The sequence below is a fragment of the Cheilinus undulatus genome, linkage group 5, assembly GCF_018320785.1.
Source record: "Cheilinus undulatus linkage group 5, ASM1832078v1, whole genome shotgun sequence".
NCBI lineage: Eukaryota > Metazoa > Chordata > Actinopteri > Labriformes > Labridae > Cheilinus > Cheilinus undulatus.
In genome coordinates, this window is record NC_054869.1 from 48,287,244 (window position 1) to 48,300,518 (window position 13,275).

At 37.4% G+C, this 13,275-nt stretch overlaps 1 protein-coding gene across 1 annotated transcript in view; it reads left to right on the plus strand.

Annotated features, from left to right (window-relative positions):
- Positions 1-2,670: 2,670 nt before the first annotated feature.
- dpp7 (dipeptidyl-peptidase 7) overlaps positions 2,671-13,275 on the plus strand; it is a 37,033-nt gene continuing 26,428 nt past the window's right edge. The window contains exons 1-5 of the mRNA XM_041786976.1: positions 2,671-2,808; positions 2,988-3,114; positions 3,602-3,741; positions 6,252-6,415; positions 11,464-11,599. Coding sequence (XP_041642910.1) covers positions 2,722-2,808; positions 2,988-3,114; positions 3,602-3,741; positions 6,252-6,415; positions 11,464-11,599 — 654 coding nt within the window. The 5' untranslated portion in view covers positions 2,671-2,721. The remainder of the gene's footprint in view (positions 2,809-2,987; positions 3,115-3,601; positions 3,742-6,251; positions 6,416-11,463; positions 11,600-13,275) is intronic.

The window sequence follows — 13,275 nt, forward strand, 5'->3', positions numbered from 1 at the left end:
CAGGTAGAATGAAAAAGTTAAAATTAAGGTAAAATAAATCAAATTGAATATCATAATGAAATAAAATAAGATAAATAAAGACAAATAATAATGAATACATATTTTATTCAAATATCTTCCTTTTTTACCATATAAAATGGTAAAATTAATTATGTTAATCAGAATGAATCAAATTAAATAACACTTAACTGAGTAAAAAAGAATAAAATTAAAAAACAAAACAGATTAAATCATGGCAAAATATATAAAAATATCAAATAGATCAGTAAAATAAAGTTAAAATAATTAAGGTAAAATAGATAAAATAGAATATAGGTCAAAATAAAGGGAAAATTAAAAATGAGAAAAACTGATTAAAAAAAATTCAGAAATAAATAAAATGAAGTTCCCTGTGTATGATCTGCAAATCTTTTGACATATGTGCAGAAGATATATGGGAAAAAATCACAGAAACCCCAACTCAAAAAAGCCCAAACAACCAAAAAGGCAAGGCAACGTAACAAACCATCAGTGAAAGTATTCATTCAAAAACTCAATCAACATGACCAACCCAAATCAGACAATCCAAGCATAAATCCAGTCATTATTATGAGGGAACAGCACTGTCATTTCAGCATAGAAACTGCTGAGATCATGAGGAAACAACCAGAAACCAGCTTGTTATCAAAGAAAAGGCAGTTAAACAAATGAATGTTCGTTTAGGGGTTCTATTGTGTTTTTTTCTCTGAGTCTGTAGTGGACAGTACTTCCTGCTTTGAGTTCTGCGAGAGTCTTGGTGGCAGACTTTTCCACCTTTCCTTTACCTACTGGTCGGTCAGGCTCAGAGAATGAAGTAAGCAGAGATACACAACAGAGCAGCACAAGTAGTCGTTCCTGCCCGTGGCCATCAGACTTTACACTCTTCCCTCAGAGAATCAGATACTTACTTTAGCTCATCTCAGTTTTATTCCACCCCCGTCAGCAGCTACAACTTATCATTTATTTATAACGGGCATTTTCTGACTTAACTGGACAACATTTTGTGAAATAAGTCAACTCTGAGAAACTCTTCTCCAGAGCTGGGCACTATATCGAGACTGATTTAACCCCTTATTAAGGCTCAGTAATAGCAATGTCAAAGTAATATTACTGACCTTATTTACACATTATTTATAATTATTTATTTTAAAGTCATACAGAGGTGGAATTGTTTCCCGATCCCTGGGATTCTCATAAAAACTGCAGCTCACTTCCATCAGCTCTCACAGACCTGGCCTGTGATGAATGTGGCAAATAAAACATTTACCTAGTCACCCTCAGAGTTTTATTTTGAAAGGTCTACCCTTCCCAAACCCTTTGTAGGAGGAGGGTTGATTTGAATTATAGCTCATGCCGTGGAGATGTGAAACAGTCTATCTGGTGTTTACTGTCTATTTCTATTCAGAGAAAATTTAGAAATGATTTTTGGTCTGTATGGACCAGCCTTGTCCCTTCATTTATCTAACTTTATAATTTCTAAGTGCTACAGCCTGGCATCAATACTAAATACTATTGACGAGCCAAACATTCAGCATATTCATCACTTTTATTTTAATAGCAGGCCTGAAACAACTGAAGTTGATTAATGTGATTCGCAGAGTATAAGGGTAAAATATGAAACAAGAAGATACCATGCATTATAATATAAAGTCAAATATATACGCAGAATAAAACTGTCATAAAATCTGTTCAGATTTATCATTCTCATGTTAAAAGGGAAGCTTAAGAGATGACTTGCATTTTCAACAATGATTTAAAACTTTAAGGAGTGGTGGGCAGATCCTACAAGGAGTGAACTGTTCCACAGGACCAAGGAGCTAAAGTAAGAGCTTGATCGCCCTCTAGTGGTTAAACTTGTTGTAGGACATCCAGGAGCAGCTGTTGACATCAGTGCAAGCTGGAGCAGTTCACATAAATAAAGCACTGCTAACTCATTAATTCCTTTAAACACCAACAAAATTACATCAGAATTATGTGATAATGTACCAATTATTTAAAATTTTCCATTGAAAGTACAGTCATATCATGTAGAATAATGTCAATATTATTGATTTTATCTATGTAATTGATATACATTTAACACTGCTTTTTCAACCCATATCAAAACAGCTGTACTTTTGTACTAAAAGGCAAACAAAATTAAATTTCTGTTACTCTTGATTACATTTCTGCCACACATCGTAATGCTGGGAATAAATGTTCCAAATGTGATCTCAGAGTATTTCTGATATCCATTTTCTCATCATAAATGCAGCCTATGTCCATTATTTCAGGTTCTGTTTGGTTGTTTTTAGCTACTAAAGCCAAATTTATTCTGTGAATAAAAGTCAGAATCGGCATATTTTCCAAGTTTTTTTCAGCGCAAGAAATTCCAGATATGTTTTGGTGCAAAAACAGCAAAAAAAAAAAAGCATCATTCAAAGTGTTAACACATATAGATGTTTTTCAAATGCTCTCCTGGAATTTTATGTTGAATTTTTCTTTACTTTTTAAAATCTGATCGTTAGTTTAGCTCTCTCTTCCTTCTTGGTCAACTTTCCTCCGTTACTTGATGTTTAGCGAACACCTCAGAATTTACGAGTCACTCTTAAACGCAGCACAGATGAAAACATGAGCGGTACGTCACGTTCGTTTAACGCATGCGCAGACGAGTCTGATGCACTCGAGCCGATTGTTGCAGTTTTAGCAACGTAATCTTGAAACATGAGTAAACTATTGTTTTTCTTCAAGGTGTTTGTGACGCTGTTGTTTGTTTATGAACTTGACGGGCTTCCGTACAGCCACTTCGAGGTAATGGTTGTTATCTTCACCTTTAATAGTGTGTTAATGAGATCAGACGTCTCTCAAACGTCCCGTGCTTTACTTCTCGTGATTGACACAGCTGACAGAAGATCACTTAAAACTGTGGACTCTCGTGAATAACAGAATACTTTATGTTCAAATGTGAAAAATTTCTTTATGGTTTACAGTCAAGAAATCAGCGTGGAGAGGTGAAAGAGCCGCACATCACGGAGCTGTTCTTCACACAGATTCTGGACCATTTCAACTTCAACAGCTTTGGCAACGGCACCTTCAACCAGAGATACCTGCTCATAGGTGAGGCCAAATGACACCTTCAATCAGAGATACCTGCACATAGGTGAGGCCAAATGACACTTTCAACCAGAGATACCTGCTCATAGGTGAGGCCAAATGACACCTTCAATCAGAGATACCTGCACATAGGTGAGGCCAAATGACACTTTCAACCAGAGATACCTGCTCATAGGTGAGGTCAAATGACACAGGTTCAACCAGAGATACCTGGTGATAGGTAAATTCATCTTCAACCAGTGATACCCGCTCATATGAAAGAAAAGTCAAAATATTAAGACAAAAAGTTTTTTATAAAGTCAACAGTCAAACATATTAACATATTAAAGCCATAACCAGAGTCATAAAAAGTTTCAATTTAAAATAAAAGTCATAATTAATTTATAACTGAAATCAAATGTCAAAGTTGTGAGATTAAAATGTTATTTAAACCTAATGTATGTTTTTAATGAATGAGCCAATGTTAAGTCTTCTCTCTTTTTTTCTGCAGATAATTTCTGGAAGAAAGGCTATGGTCCGATTTTCTTCTACACTGGAAATGAGGGAGACATCTGGGAGTTCGCTCTGAATTGTGGATTCATCACAGAGTTAGCTGCTCAGCAGAGAGCTCTGGTCATATTTGCTGAACACGTAAGACAACAGCACAAATCAATACAGCATGTCTGACTGCATAATTGTTTATCATGCATTTGGATGAGTCAAGTTTCCAAACCATGTGAGCAAAGAGGAACTTTGTGGTTAAAGTTTGACTCATTGTAAGTTTATTTTATCTGCAGACACTTAAACAAACAAGACAGATTTGTTAACTGTTTTGTTGTCAAAGTGGACTGAAGATTTTGATGGATGGATACCTACTTGCCTACTCCAAAGGGAAATTTCAAGATTTGTGTCTATTATACAACCCCAATTCCAAAAAAGTTGGGGTGACAAATGTCATATTCATGACATGACCCATTTATTCACATGCAGGAGGCTTTATGAAGGTTTATAGATGTTGTTATCAAGTGTCATTCAGTAAATTATGCCACCTTTAATGCAATAAATGAAGAGCATACCCACTTTCTCTGGTTGCCCTGAGCTTTTTCCTTTCCTGGTAAACCACATGATAGAACACAAAATGTCAAAATGTAGAGACAGGGCCATGTTTGCCGTTGTGTGGCATCCCCTCTTCTCTAACAACAGTCTGTAAATGTTTGGAAAGTGAGGAGAGCAGTTGCTGGAGTTTTGTGAGAGGAATGTTGTCCCATTCTTGTCTTGGGTCTTCTTTGCTGGATTTTTCCTTTTATGATGCTCCAAATAGTTTCTGTTGGTAAAAGGTCTGGACTGCAGGCAAGTTCAGCACCTGGACTCTTATATTGTGAAGCCATGCTGTTGTGATGGATGAAGAGTGGTTTAGCATTGTCTTGCTGAAATAGTGAAGGCCTTCCCTGAAAGAGACGTCTGAATGAGAGCATACAATCGCTAGAAAATTATGTGAACCCTTTGAGATTTCTTGGATTTCTTCATAAATTGGTCATCAAATGTGTTCCGATCTTCATCTAATTCACAACAATAGACAAACACAGTCTGCTTAAACTAATACTGCACAAAAAATTATGTGTTTTTATGAAACAAAACATGTAAACATTCATAGCGCAGGGTGGAAAAAGTATGTGAACCCCTAGGCTAATGACTTCTCCAAGAGCTATTTGGAGCCAGGAGTCAGCCAACCTGGAGTCCAATCAATGTGATGAGATTGGATGTGTTGGTTAAAGCTGTCCTGCCCTATAAAAAACACACACCAGTTTTAAATTTGCTGTTCTCAAGAAGCATTGCCTGATGTGAACCATGCCTGGCACAAAAGAGCTCTCAGAAGACCTATATTGAAGAATTGTTGACTTGCATGAAGTTGGAAAGAGTTACAAAAGTATCTCTAAAAGCCTTGATGTTCATGTGTCCACGGTAAGACAGACTGTCTACAAATGGAGAAGGTTCAGCACTGTTGCTGCTCTCCGTAGGCGTGGTCTCCTGTAAAGATGACTGCAAGAGCACAGTGCAGAATGCTCAATGAGATGAAGAAGACTCCTAGAGTGTCAGCTAAAGACTTACAGAAATCTCTGGCACAAGCCAACATTTGTGTTCACAAATCTACAATAAGTAAAACATTAAACAAGAATGGAGTTCATGGGAGGACACCACAGAGGAAGCCACTGCTGTCCAAAAAAAACACATTGCTGCACATTTGAAGTTTACAAAAGAGCACCTGGATGTTCCACAACACTACTGGCAAAATACTCTGTCCATAGATGAAACCAAAATTGAGTTGTTTGGAAGGAACACACAACACTATGTGTGGAGGAAAAAAGGCACAGCACACCAACATCAAAGCCTCATCCCAACTGTGAAATATGGTGGAGGGGCCATCATGGTTTGGGGCTGCTTTGCTGCCTCAGGGCCTGGATGGGTTGCTGTCATTGACGGAAAAATGAATTCCCAAGTTTATCAAGACATTTTGCAGGAAAACTTAAGACCATCTGTCCGCCAACTGAAGCTCAACAGAGGATGGGTGATGCAACAGGACAACGACCCAAAGCATAGAAGTAAATCAACAACAGAATGGCTTCAACAGAGGAAAATATGCCTTCTGGAGTGGCCCAGTCAGAGTCCTGACCTCAACTCAATTGAGATGCTGTGGCATGACTTCAAGACAGCAATGCACACCAGACATCCAGTATGTTGCTCTAGAAATCACTATCCACTTTTCAGTATTAAAAGTGGCATAGGCACTAATGCAACCCCATGCCATTAGAGATGCCGGCTTTTGAACTGTGAGCCGTGTGCTGAAGACTTTTTTTAAACATCATATGTTTAGAATTCATTCTTACAAAATATCACCTTTTTTATATTTGTATCCTTGTTAATTGCTTTGATAAACATATGGAGGTCAGTTAATTGAATATATGTTGTGAGGTACATAAAGTTTTAAATCTTCTATAATTTAAGAAAAATAAACCTGTCTTTTTTTGTTGTTTCTCATAAATTCCTGTCACCAGATCAAGTGGAAGTATTCATGATGTCCAACAGTTTCCCACTTAGTTTTGATACTTTCTGTCGGTGTTTTGAATATTTCATCAAGCTTAAAACCTTTCTCTTTCTCCCAGAGGTTTTACGGCAAGTCTCAGCCGTTTGGCAAAGACTCATTCCTCATCCCTCAGGTCGGCCTGCTGACAGTGGAGCAGGCGCTCGCTGACTACGCTGTCATGATCACAGAACTGAGACAGCAACTGGGGGCCACAGAGTGTCCTGTCATCGTGTTTGGTGGCAGGTAAGTTCCACTCCACTCTACTGTGTTCGACCAAAAAGATCCTTCCATTTCATTGTGTTCCAAATTATTATGCAAATATGATTACGTAATGCTTCTCCTGTCAGTTTCCATCACTGACATCAATCTCAGACAGGTGAGGTCATCAGTGTACCAGGTGAGCCTAATTAAAGGGAAACTACTTATGGAGGTTGATCCACATAATTAAGCAGATCACAGGTTTCATGTCATATAGGGAAAATGAAAGATCTTTCTGCAGATGAAAAGCGTGACATAGTGCAGGGTCTTGCAAAATGTTTGAAAACACTGGATGTTTCACTAAAATATTAGGAGACATCATGGTACTGTGAAATTATTGTGTGTGATTCAGGGCACAGAAGGGTTCATTCAGATAAAGGGGTATTAAGGAAAGCTTCTATATTTGTATTAAGTGAGCAGCTGGGAAAATTCCACCGATGAGTAGCAAACAGGTATTTGAAGCTGCTGGTGCCTCTGGAGTCCCAAGAACCTCTGGATGCAGGATGCTCCAGAGGTTTGCTGATGTGCATACAGCCACCCTTAACCAATGCCCACAAGGAGAAACGATTGCAGTGGGTGCAGAAATGTATGAAGACTCATTTTCAAACAGTTTTATTCAGTGATGAATGCTGTGCTACTATGGATGGAGTCCTGGATAGTTGATGGGTGGCCATCATGTCTGAACAAGGCTACAACGTCACCAAGAGGGTGGTGGAGTGATGCTTTGGGCTGGAATCACAGGAAGTGAGTTAGTAGGCCCCTTTTAAAGTGCCTGAAGGTGTCAAAATGACCTCAGCAAAACATGTGGAGTTCCTAACTGCCCATTCATACCTGCAATGTTATAAAAAGAAGAACCGTGCCTTCCATACTAAAATCATTTTCATACAAGACAACGCACCATCTCATGCTGCAAAAAAATACCACTGAAGCCTTGGCTGATATGGACTGTTACTATTTTTCACAGCTGCTCTCTTACTATGATGAATTTGCATTACAGAAGCTTTCCTTTAGATGACTTTATCTGAATCTGCTCTGAATCAGACAAAAATCTTTTCACAGTGATGATCTTTCTTAATTTTTCCCAAAAAATCCAGTGTGTTCATACCTTTTGCAAGATAACGCACTTGCCTTTCACCTGCAGAAAGATACGTCTTTTTCCTCATACTGCATGAAACTTTTGACTTGTGTAATGATGTGGAACAGCCTTCTGAAGTAGTTTCCATGTCAGTCATTAGTGTGCTAACCTGGCAAACTAATGACCAAACTTGTCTGAATGATGATGTCAGTGATGGAAACTGACAGGAGCAGCAGCAAAACTGCAAACTTTAATTGAAAAACTAAAAATCAATTGTTTGTTTCATTGGAATCATATTTGCATAATAATTTGGAACACTGTAAAAGTTCCCATTACCTTTAGTTGAAAAGAACCTAGAGATGGACAGGTGCTGAGATAAGGGATTTTCTTTTTCTATAAGGAACTAAGCACATTAAAACGCCAGACATTCAGATCAAGACTCACATGTACACAAGGGAAAAAGAACATATTTTTGCTTGGACATAGAGGTTTTTTGATCCTGTGTAAGATCCACTCTCCTTTAGCCCCAGTGATTGTTTTGATAATGAGTTTGGATTTTTTTAAATGAAGGAAAGTTGCCATTACTCCATATTTAATACAAGGAGACCAAAAACTCCAAATAGACTTCTAAAAAATTGGCAATGCTGATACAATAAAAAATCCAGGTGTTTTTTCCAGGCTTTAGTCACAAAGCCTGTATATCTTAAATTCCTGTCATCATTTGATCGTAAAAATAAAAGAAAACCACTGACTTGATCATCATACATTCTGGTGCATGCTCTCCTTTAATCAGAGACTTTTTCTTGGTTTTTATCATTCATCTATTCAAACACTTCTACCTGTAAATACTGTCCTACAGCAGGTCATTATTTAGTTTTTCACCATGTTCTACACAGTTTGACCCTGAAAGTCTATTACTAGGATGACAGATTTATTTAGTGCCTGTACAAACAGTTTTAAAAAAAGACTTCTGGTCTTCTATAAAGTCATACGACTCTGGTCATGCAGCGTTTTAATCGGCCTTTCTTTCATTAAATCCTCCACTTTAATCTTCAGTGAGGAATTCAGTCACTGTAAAAGAGATTAAATTTGTGTAGTTTTTCTAACAATATCCAAAAATACCTAAATTAATGCACTGACTGGCTTTTGAATACACATGGGCTCTTTAGAATTTATTCCCATCTATATTCATTTGTTGTACTTCTTTTTGTAGTTCATATTTACAACACTGGTTTAGAATTAAACTGGCTATTAGTGTTCATTTAGGGCTAATGGCCTGAATAGTGAATGGACTGCACTGAATGTACAACCCAGGATATAAGTCACACTACTAAACAAACCAGTCTGTTTTATAGAATCTAGGTGCAGCAGAGAGGGGAGACACTGAAGGCTAATCTCCAAATTCAGAAACAAAATAAGAGCAAACTGAGTAAAGCTGACAAACTTTTAAGGAGTTTTGGTGTTTGAAGACGATTAGTGTTAGCTTGCCTGCCCATTTTCCCGGGTTTCTCCTGTATTTAGTGATGGGAAGTAAGGCTCTTTTCAGTGATCCAGATCATTTGGCTCAGCTCAGCAAAAAGAGTTGGCTCTTTCAGCTGCCAAATGACTCCTCAGTCAGGTACCAGTTTGGCTTACCTACATCTGTGGTCCCTGGGGGGAAGATGTAAAAAATCTACAATAAAAATGATAAAAACAAACATGCTAGCATTTAAAACAATACAAGATCAACAGCAGTCCATCACTAAAAACAACACATTCAAAATTACATTTCATTGTCTTTAAGATTGATGCATTCAGAGGTTTAAATCAGTGATCACATGATGTGGCTCATGTATGGCAAGTGTGTCAGTGTTTCCTTATGTATATTAACGGACACCAAAGTATATTTACCTGCCAGTTTTCTTCTTTTTTACTTTGTATACAGTTACCATAATCATTAGTGCTACACAATTAATCTAAATGCAATCACAATGTCAGATTGTGCAATTACATAGTCACATTAAAGGCTGCAATTATGTTTGTATTCAGTTGTACTGGAAAGTTTTATAAAATGCTTGCAGAAAGGCCTTGAAGTTTACAATAGTGCCAGCATTGCGCTTTGTTGAAGTGCCTTTATTTTTAAAATAAATATTAATGGAATGTTTGATGGGACACCAAAGAACATGCGTCACATTTTACTGAGCAGTCATTGTGTCAGGTTGTAATAATTTTTTTTTTCATTTGCACTTTAGAGGTTTGCAAAAACACCTGAAGAAAGGCTTTGAATTTTACAAGAGTGCAACTTTAACAATTCATAGAAGTACCTTTATTTCAAAAAAGGAAAGTCTTTAATTTTCTGGAAATGTTAAGTTTTTTTGAAAGCAAAACTTCAGTTTCTGTATTTTTTATGCAACTTTATACATTTTGATTTGAGAAATAAACTTTTCAAAATATCATTATTCTCTGCACTTTCCTTGATAATGAAGCAAGTAAACTCGTGGTACTAATTATGTATTATATTGTTGTTGCAATTGCAAATTACAATATTGTTCAGTCATCGCCATATTTGCACATTATTGACAATATCATGCTCACCTTGCAAAGCTCCTGTCTGAGCCGTTTGGGCCTGGTTAGAAAGTGACAGGACCAATCAGCGTTGAGGGGCAGTACTTTCAGGTACGGCGGAGTCGTGACATAAGCGAGCAACAACAAAAGGCCGGTGCAGATATGGCGAAAGAGATTAGCATGGATGCTGCTTAAGCAGCAGTTTCATTAGACGACATTTCTTTATTTAAAGAAGAACAAAGAACAGCAGTGAGTTGTTTTCTTTTCAAAAACCACATAAGTCGTGTACTGACATGTCTACAGTCGCCATGGTTTGCATTATGCAGTTCTTTATGGAATTTACACCGTCGTAGGGGCGCAGCTTGGTAGCAGCTATGTCACGTTTTTGTTCCTCTGATTGGCCTGTAAAGATGTAACAGACAGAATGTTCATCGAATCACCCTCCGAGTTTTTTTTTTTCAAAGGCTACGTCCTATCCCAAACGCTGTCTTTGAGGGGTTTTCCAGATCTGACGAGCCAGGTTAAATTTGTGCAGCACTAATCTGCAAACACAAGAAAGATATCCACTTATAGAAGGTCCCAGTTGAAATTTAACATGTCATATTAAAATTGCTTCTGTCGTTTCAAAATTTTTCTGCAGTTTCCTGCAACCTCCTTCCAGCCTTGATGGTTGTGATGCATTAACTCATCAAGAGTAAACATTCATTCAAACATTTGACCTGCTATGATTAAGGAATATTAGGTGAAGCATTTCAAAAACAGAGTGGTATCTTTATACAGCATACTGTTGGTGAATACTATAAAAGAGCAGAAACACAAACAGCTAAACATGAAGAATGTGGCAGAACAGGATTGCTATCGCTGCCAATCAAGTACAAAGGCATTCTGAAACACGGAGTATGGCATGTTTTCTAAGTCTGACTTTGAGTTGCAATGCGAATTAGCACCATTCATGCTGCTATTTACTGTCATACTCCTTCTGTCTTCATTCATCACAGTTATGAATTATGATATCTATCTTTGTAATCAGAATGTTTACCATTCGTGTCATTGTGTCAGTTCAGTCCTTAAAACAAGCACGTCTAAGAGAAGTTTTACAGAATTTATACAGCAGCACCATCTAGTGTCAAAGTTAGGAGACAATGCTTCTACTGAGTCACCAGAAGAAATCATAACTAATACATTATTCCAGAAAGAAAATACTGATTTCACTACAATAGCAGTGTTATATAAGTCTAATTAAATCTCATGTCTCCTAAGTTTTGCTCTTTACAAACATCTCTAATGATGTGCAGATTATTTTCTGCTGAGTTATTGATCAGTGATTATTTTCAGATGTAGAAACTTATTGTTTACCCAGTTGTTGATCAGACATAGTGATAAAGGTTTTATGTGATTTATTCTCTCCCTGTAGTTATGGTGGGATGTTGTCAGTTTATATGAGAATCAAGTATCCAAACATCGTGACCGGAGCTCTGGCTGCCAGCGCCCCCATCCTGTCCACTGCAGGGATTGGAGACCCTGCACAGTTCTTCCGAGACGTTACAGCGGTGAGTGCACATGCTATCTTCTCTATATATCATCAGACTAAACTGTGTTCAGTTACTTGGTGTACTGGTCTGTTTTATAATAATGCTTTCCATCTTGAGTTTTGTTGTCTCTTGTTCTCTTTAGTTTTCTGTCTTGATGTCTTTTTCAGTCTGTTCCTTTCTCTCTCACTTGTGCCTCACTTAAACCTTTTGTCCAAACAGGTTCACCCAACTAGATTTGCAGTGTCTGTTATGTAGCAGAGACATATTTTAAGGAGTGCTTCCATACTGACCTACTTTATGTTTATAAGGTTTTTCAATCAGATTTTTTCTTTCCTGAAAGCTGTTTAGGATATTCAGGTTGGAAAAGACTGTGTGTCAGCAGACTCCACAAATAAGTTCTGTGAGGATATTAATCTGCTGTTATAGACCGCCCCTTAACCTTACCGATATTTATGTCAAATCAGAAGCTTGTGGGGCAGGCCTTGGCGGTGCTGGATGTGATAAAATTAGCAGTGTTAGCATGTTAGCTCAGCTGGAAACTGATAAAGTTCATTAAACCATGACAAAAAATGTCCCACTAGGTTACTTAGAACTTGGATGAGAAAGATGCTGGACACTGATAGGAGTAACTCGACAAGTGGAGTAGCGTTTTGGCAGTTTGTGCCTAAATAAGGAGATGGGGGCTCGATTCTCAAGGGAGCTAACCTATGAAGAAAGTGCTCTTTCTCGGTAAAAAAGCTGCTGTCTGTTATGAGTTTGTGCACTATAAAATAAGACATACATTACAGTCCGGAAAAATCAAAATTCTACGATAAGAGTAAAGATATGGGCATGACATCATAAATATGTGAATGATGGCACTTAATTTCTTTACATTTCTAGAGTAATTATGCACTATTTAAATAAACAAAGTTACCTTAAAATATATTCAGTTTCCAGTGACGATTCATTCTGAACGCTTGGTCTTATTCTTTGACATTCACTTCCTACTTTATGTCCTTTTTAATAAACATTGTGCAGCCTAAGGCACAGCTCAGAATAATAATGATTATCTTTTGGCCAAGATCATGCCATCCTAGTTAGGGAAAAATGCATTTATTTGTAGTTTATTTGGGTTGGATTAGAGCTTTTGATTTTTGAATTTAATGTTTCTAACTGCTAACATGGCCAGGGAATCAAGATCATGGCAAATGTTGAGTTGAAGTTCTGTGCAGCTTTTCAGAGAACCCTCTGGTTTTTTTGGTTGTTTTTCAAAAAACATCCTCAGTTTATTTGGTCTGAATGAGTTAACTGTTATTTAACTAGTATTAAAGTGTCCAACTGAGAAAGAATGACAAAAAAAAGTATGTGAACCCTTGGAAATGATCGGTTTTTCTCTGTCATCAAATGTGATCAGATCTGCATCTAAATCAGTGTGGTGAAAGCACTATGTGGACTTATTTACCTGCGTTAAAAGTAGTACATGTAATGTTGTTGATGTTCCTTGTAATGATGGTGTGGTGATCAGAACAGATGAAGTTAGCCATGCTATTAGTAAACTGGCAGCAAACAAAGCATGGGGCCTCGACCAAGTAACAGCAGAGCATCTGAAATATGCTTGTCATAGAACTGCAGTGCTACTTTTAATTTGTTTTTCAGGATTCTTAATGCATGGTGTGCTACCTGATCTATGTTATCTGTTATTAGTGCCAGTA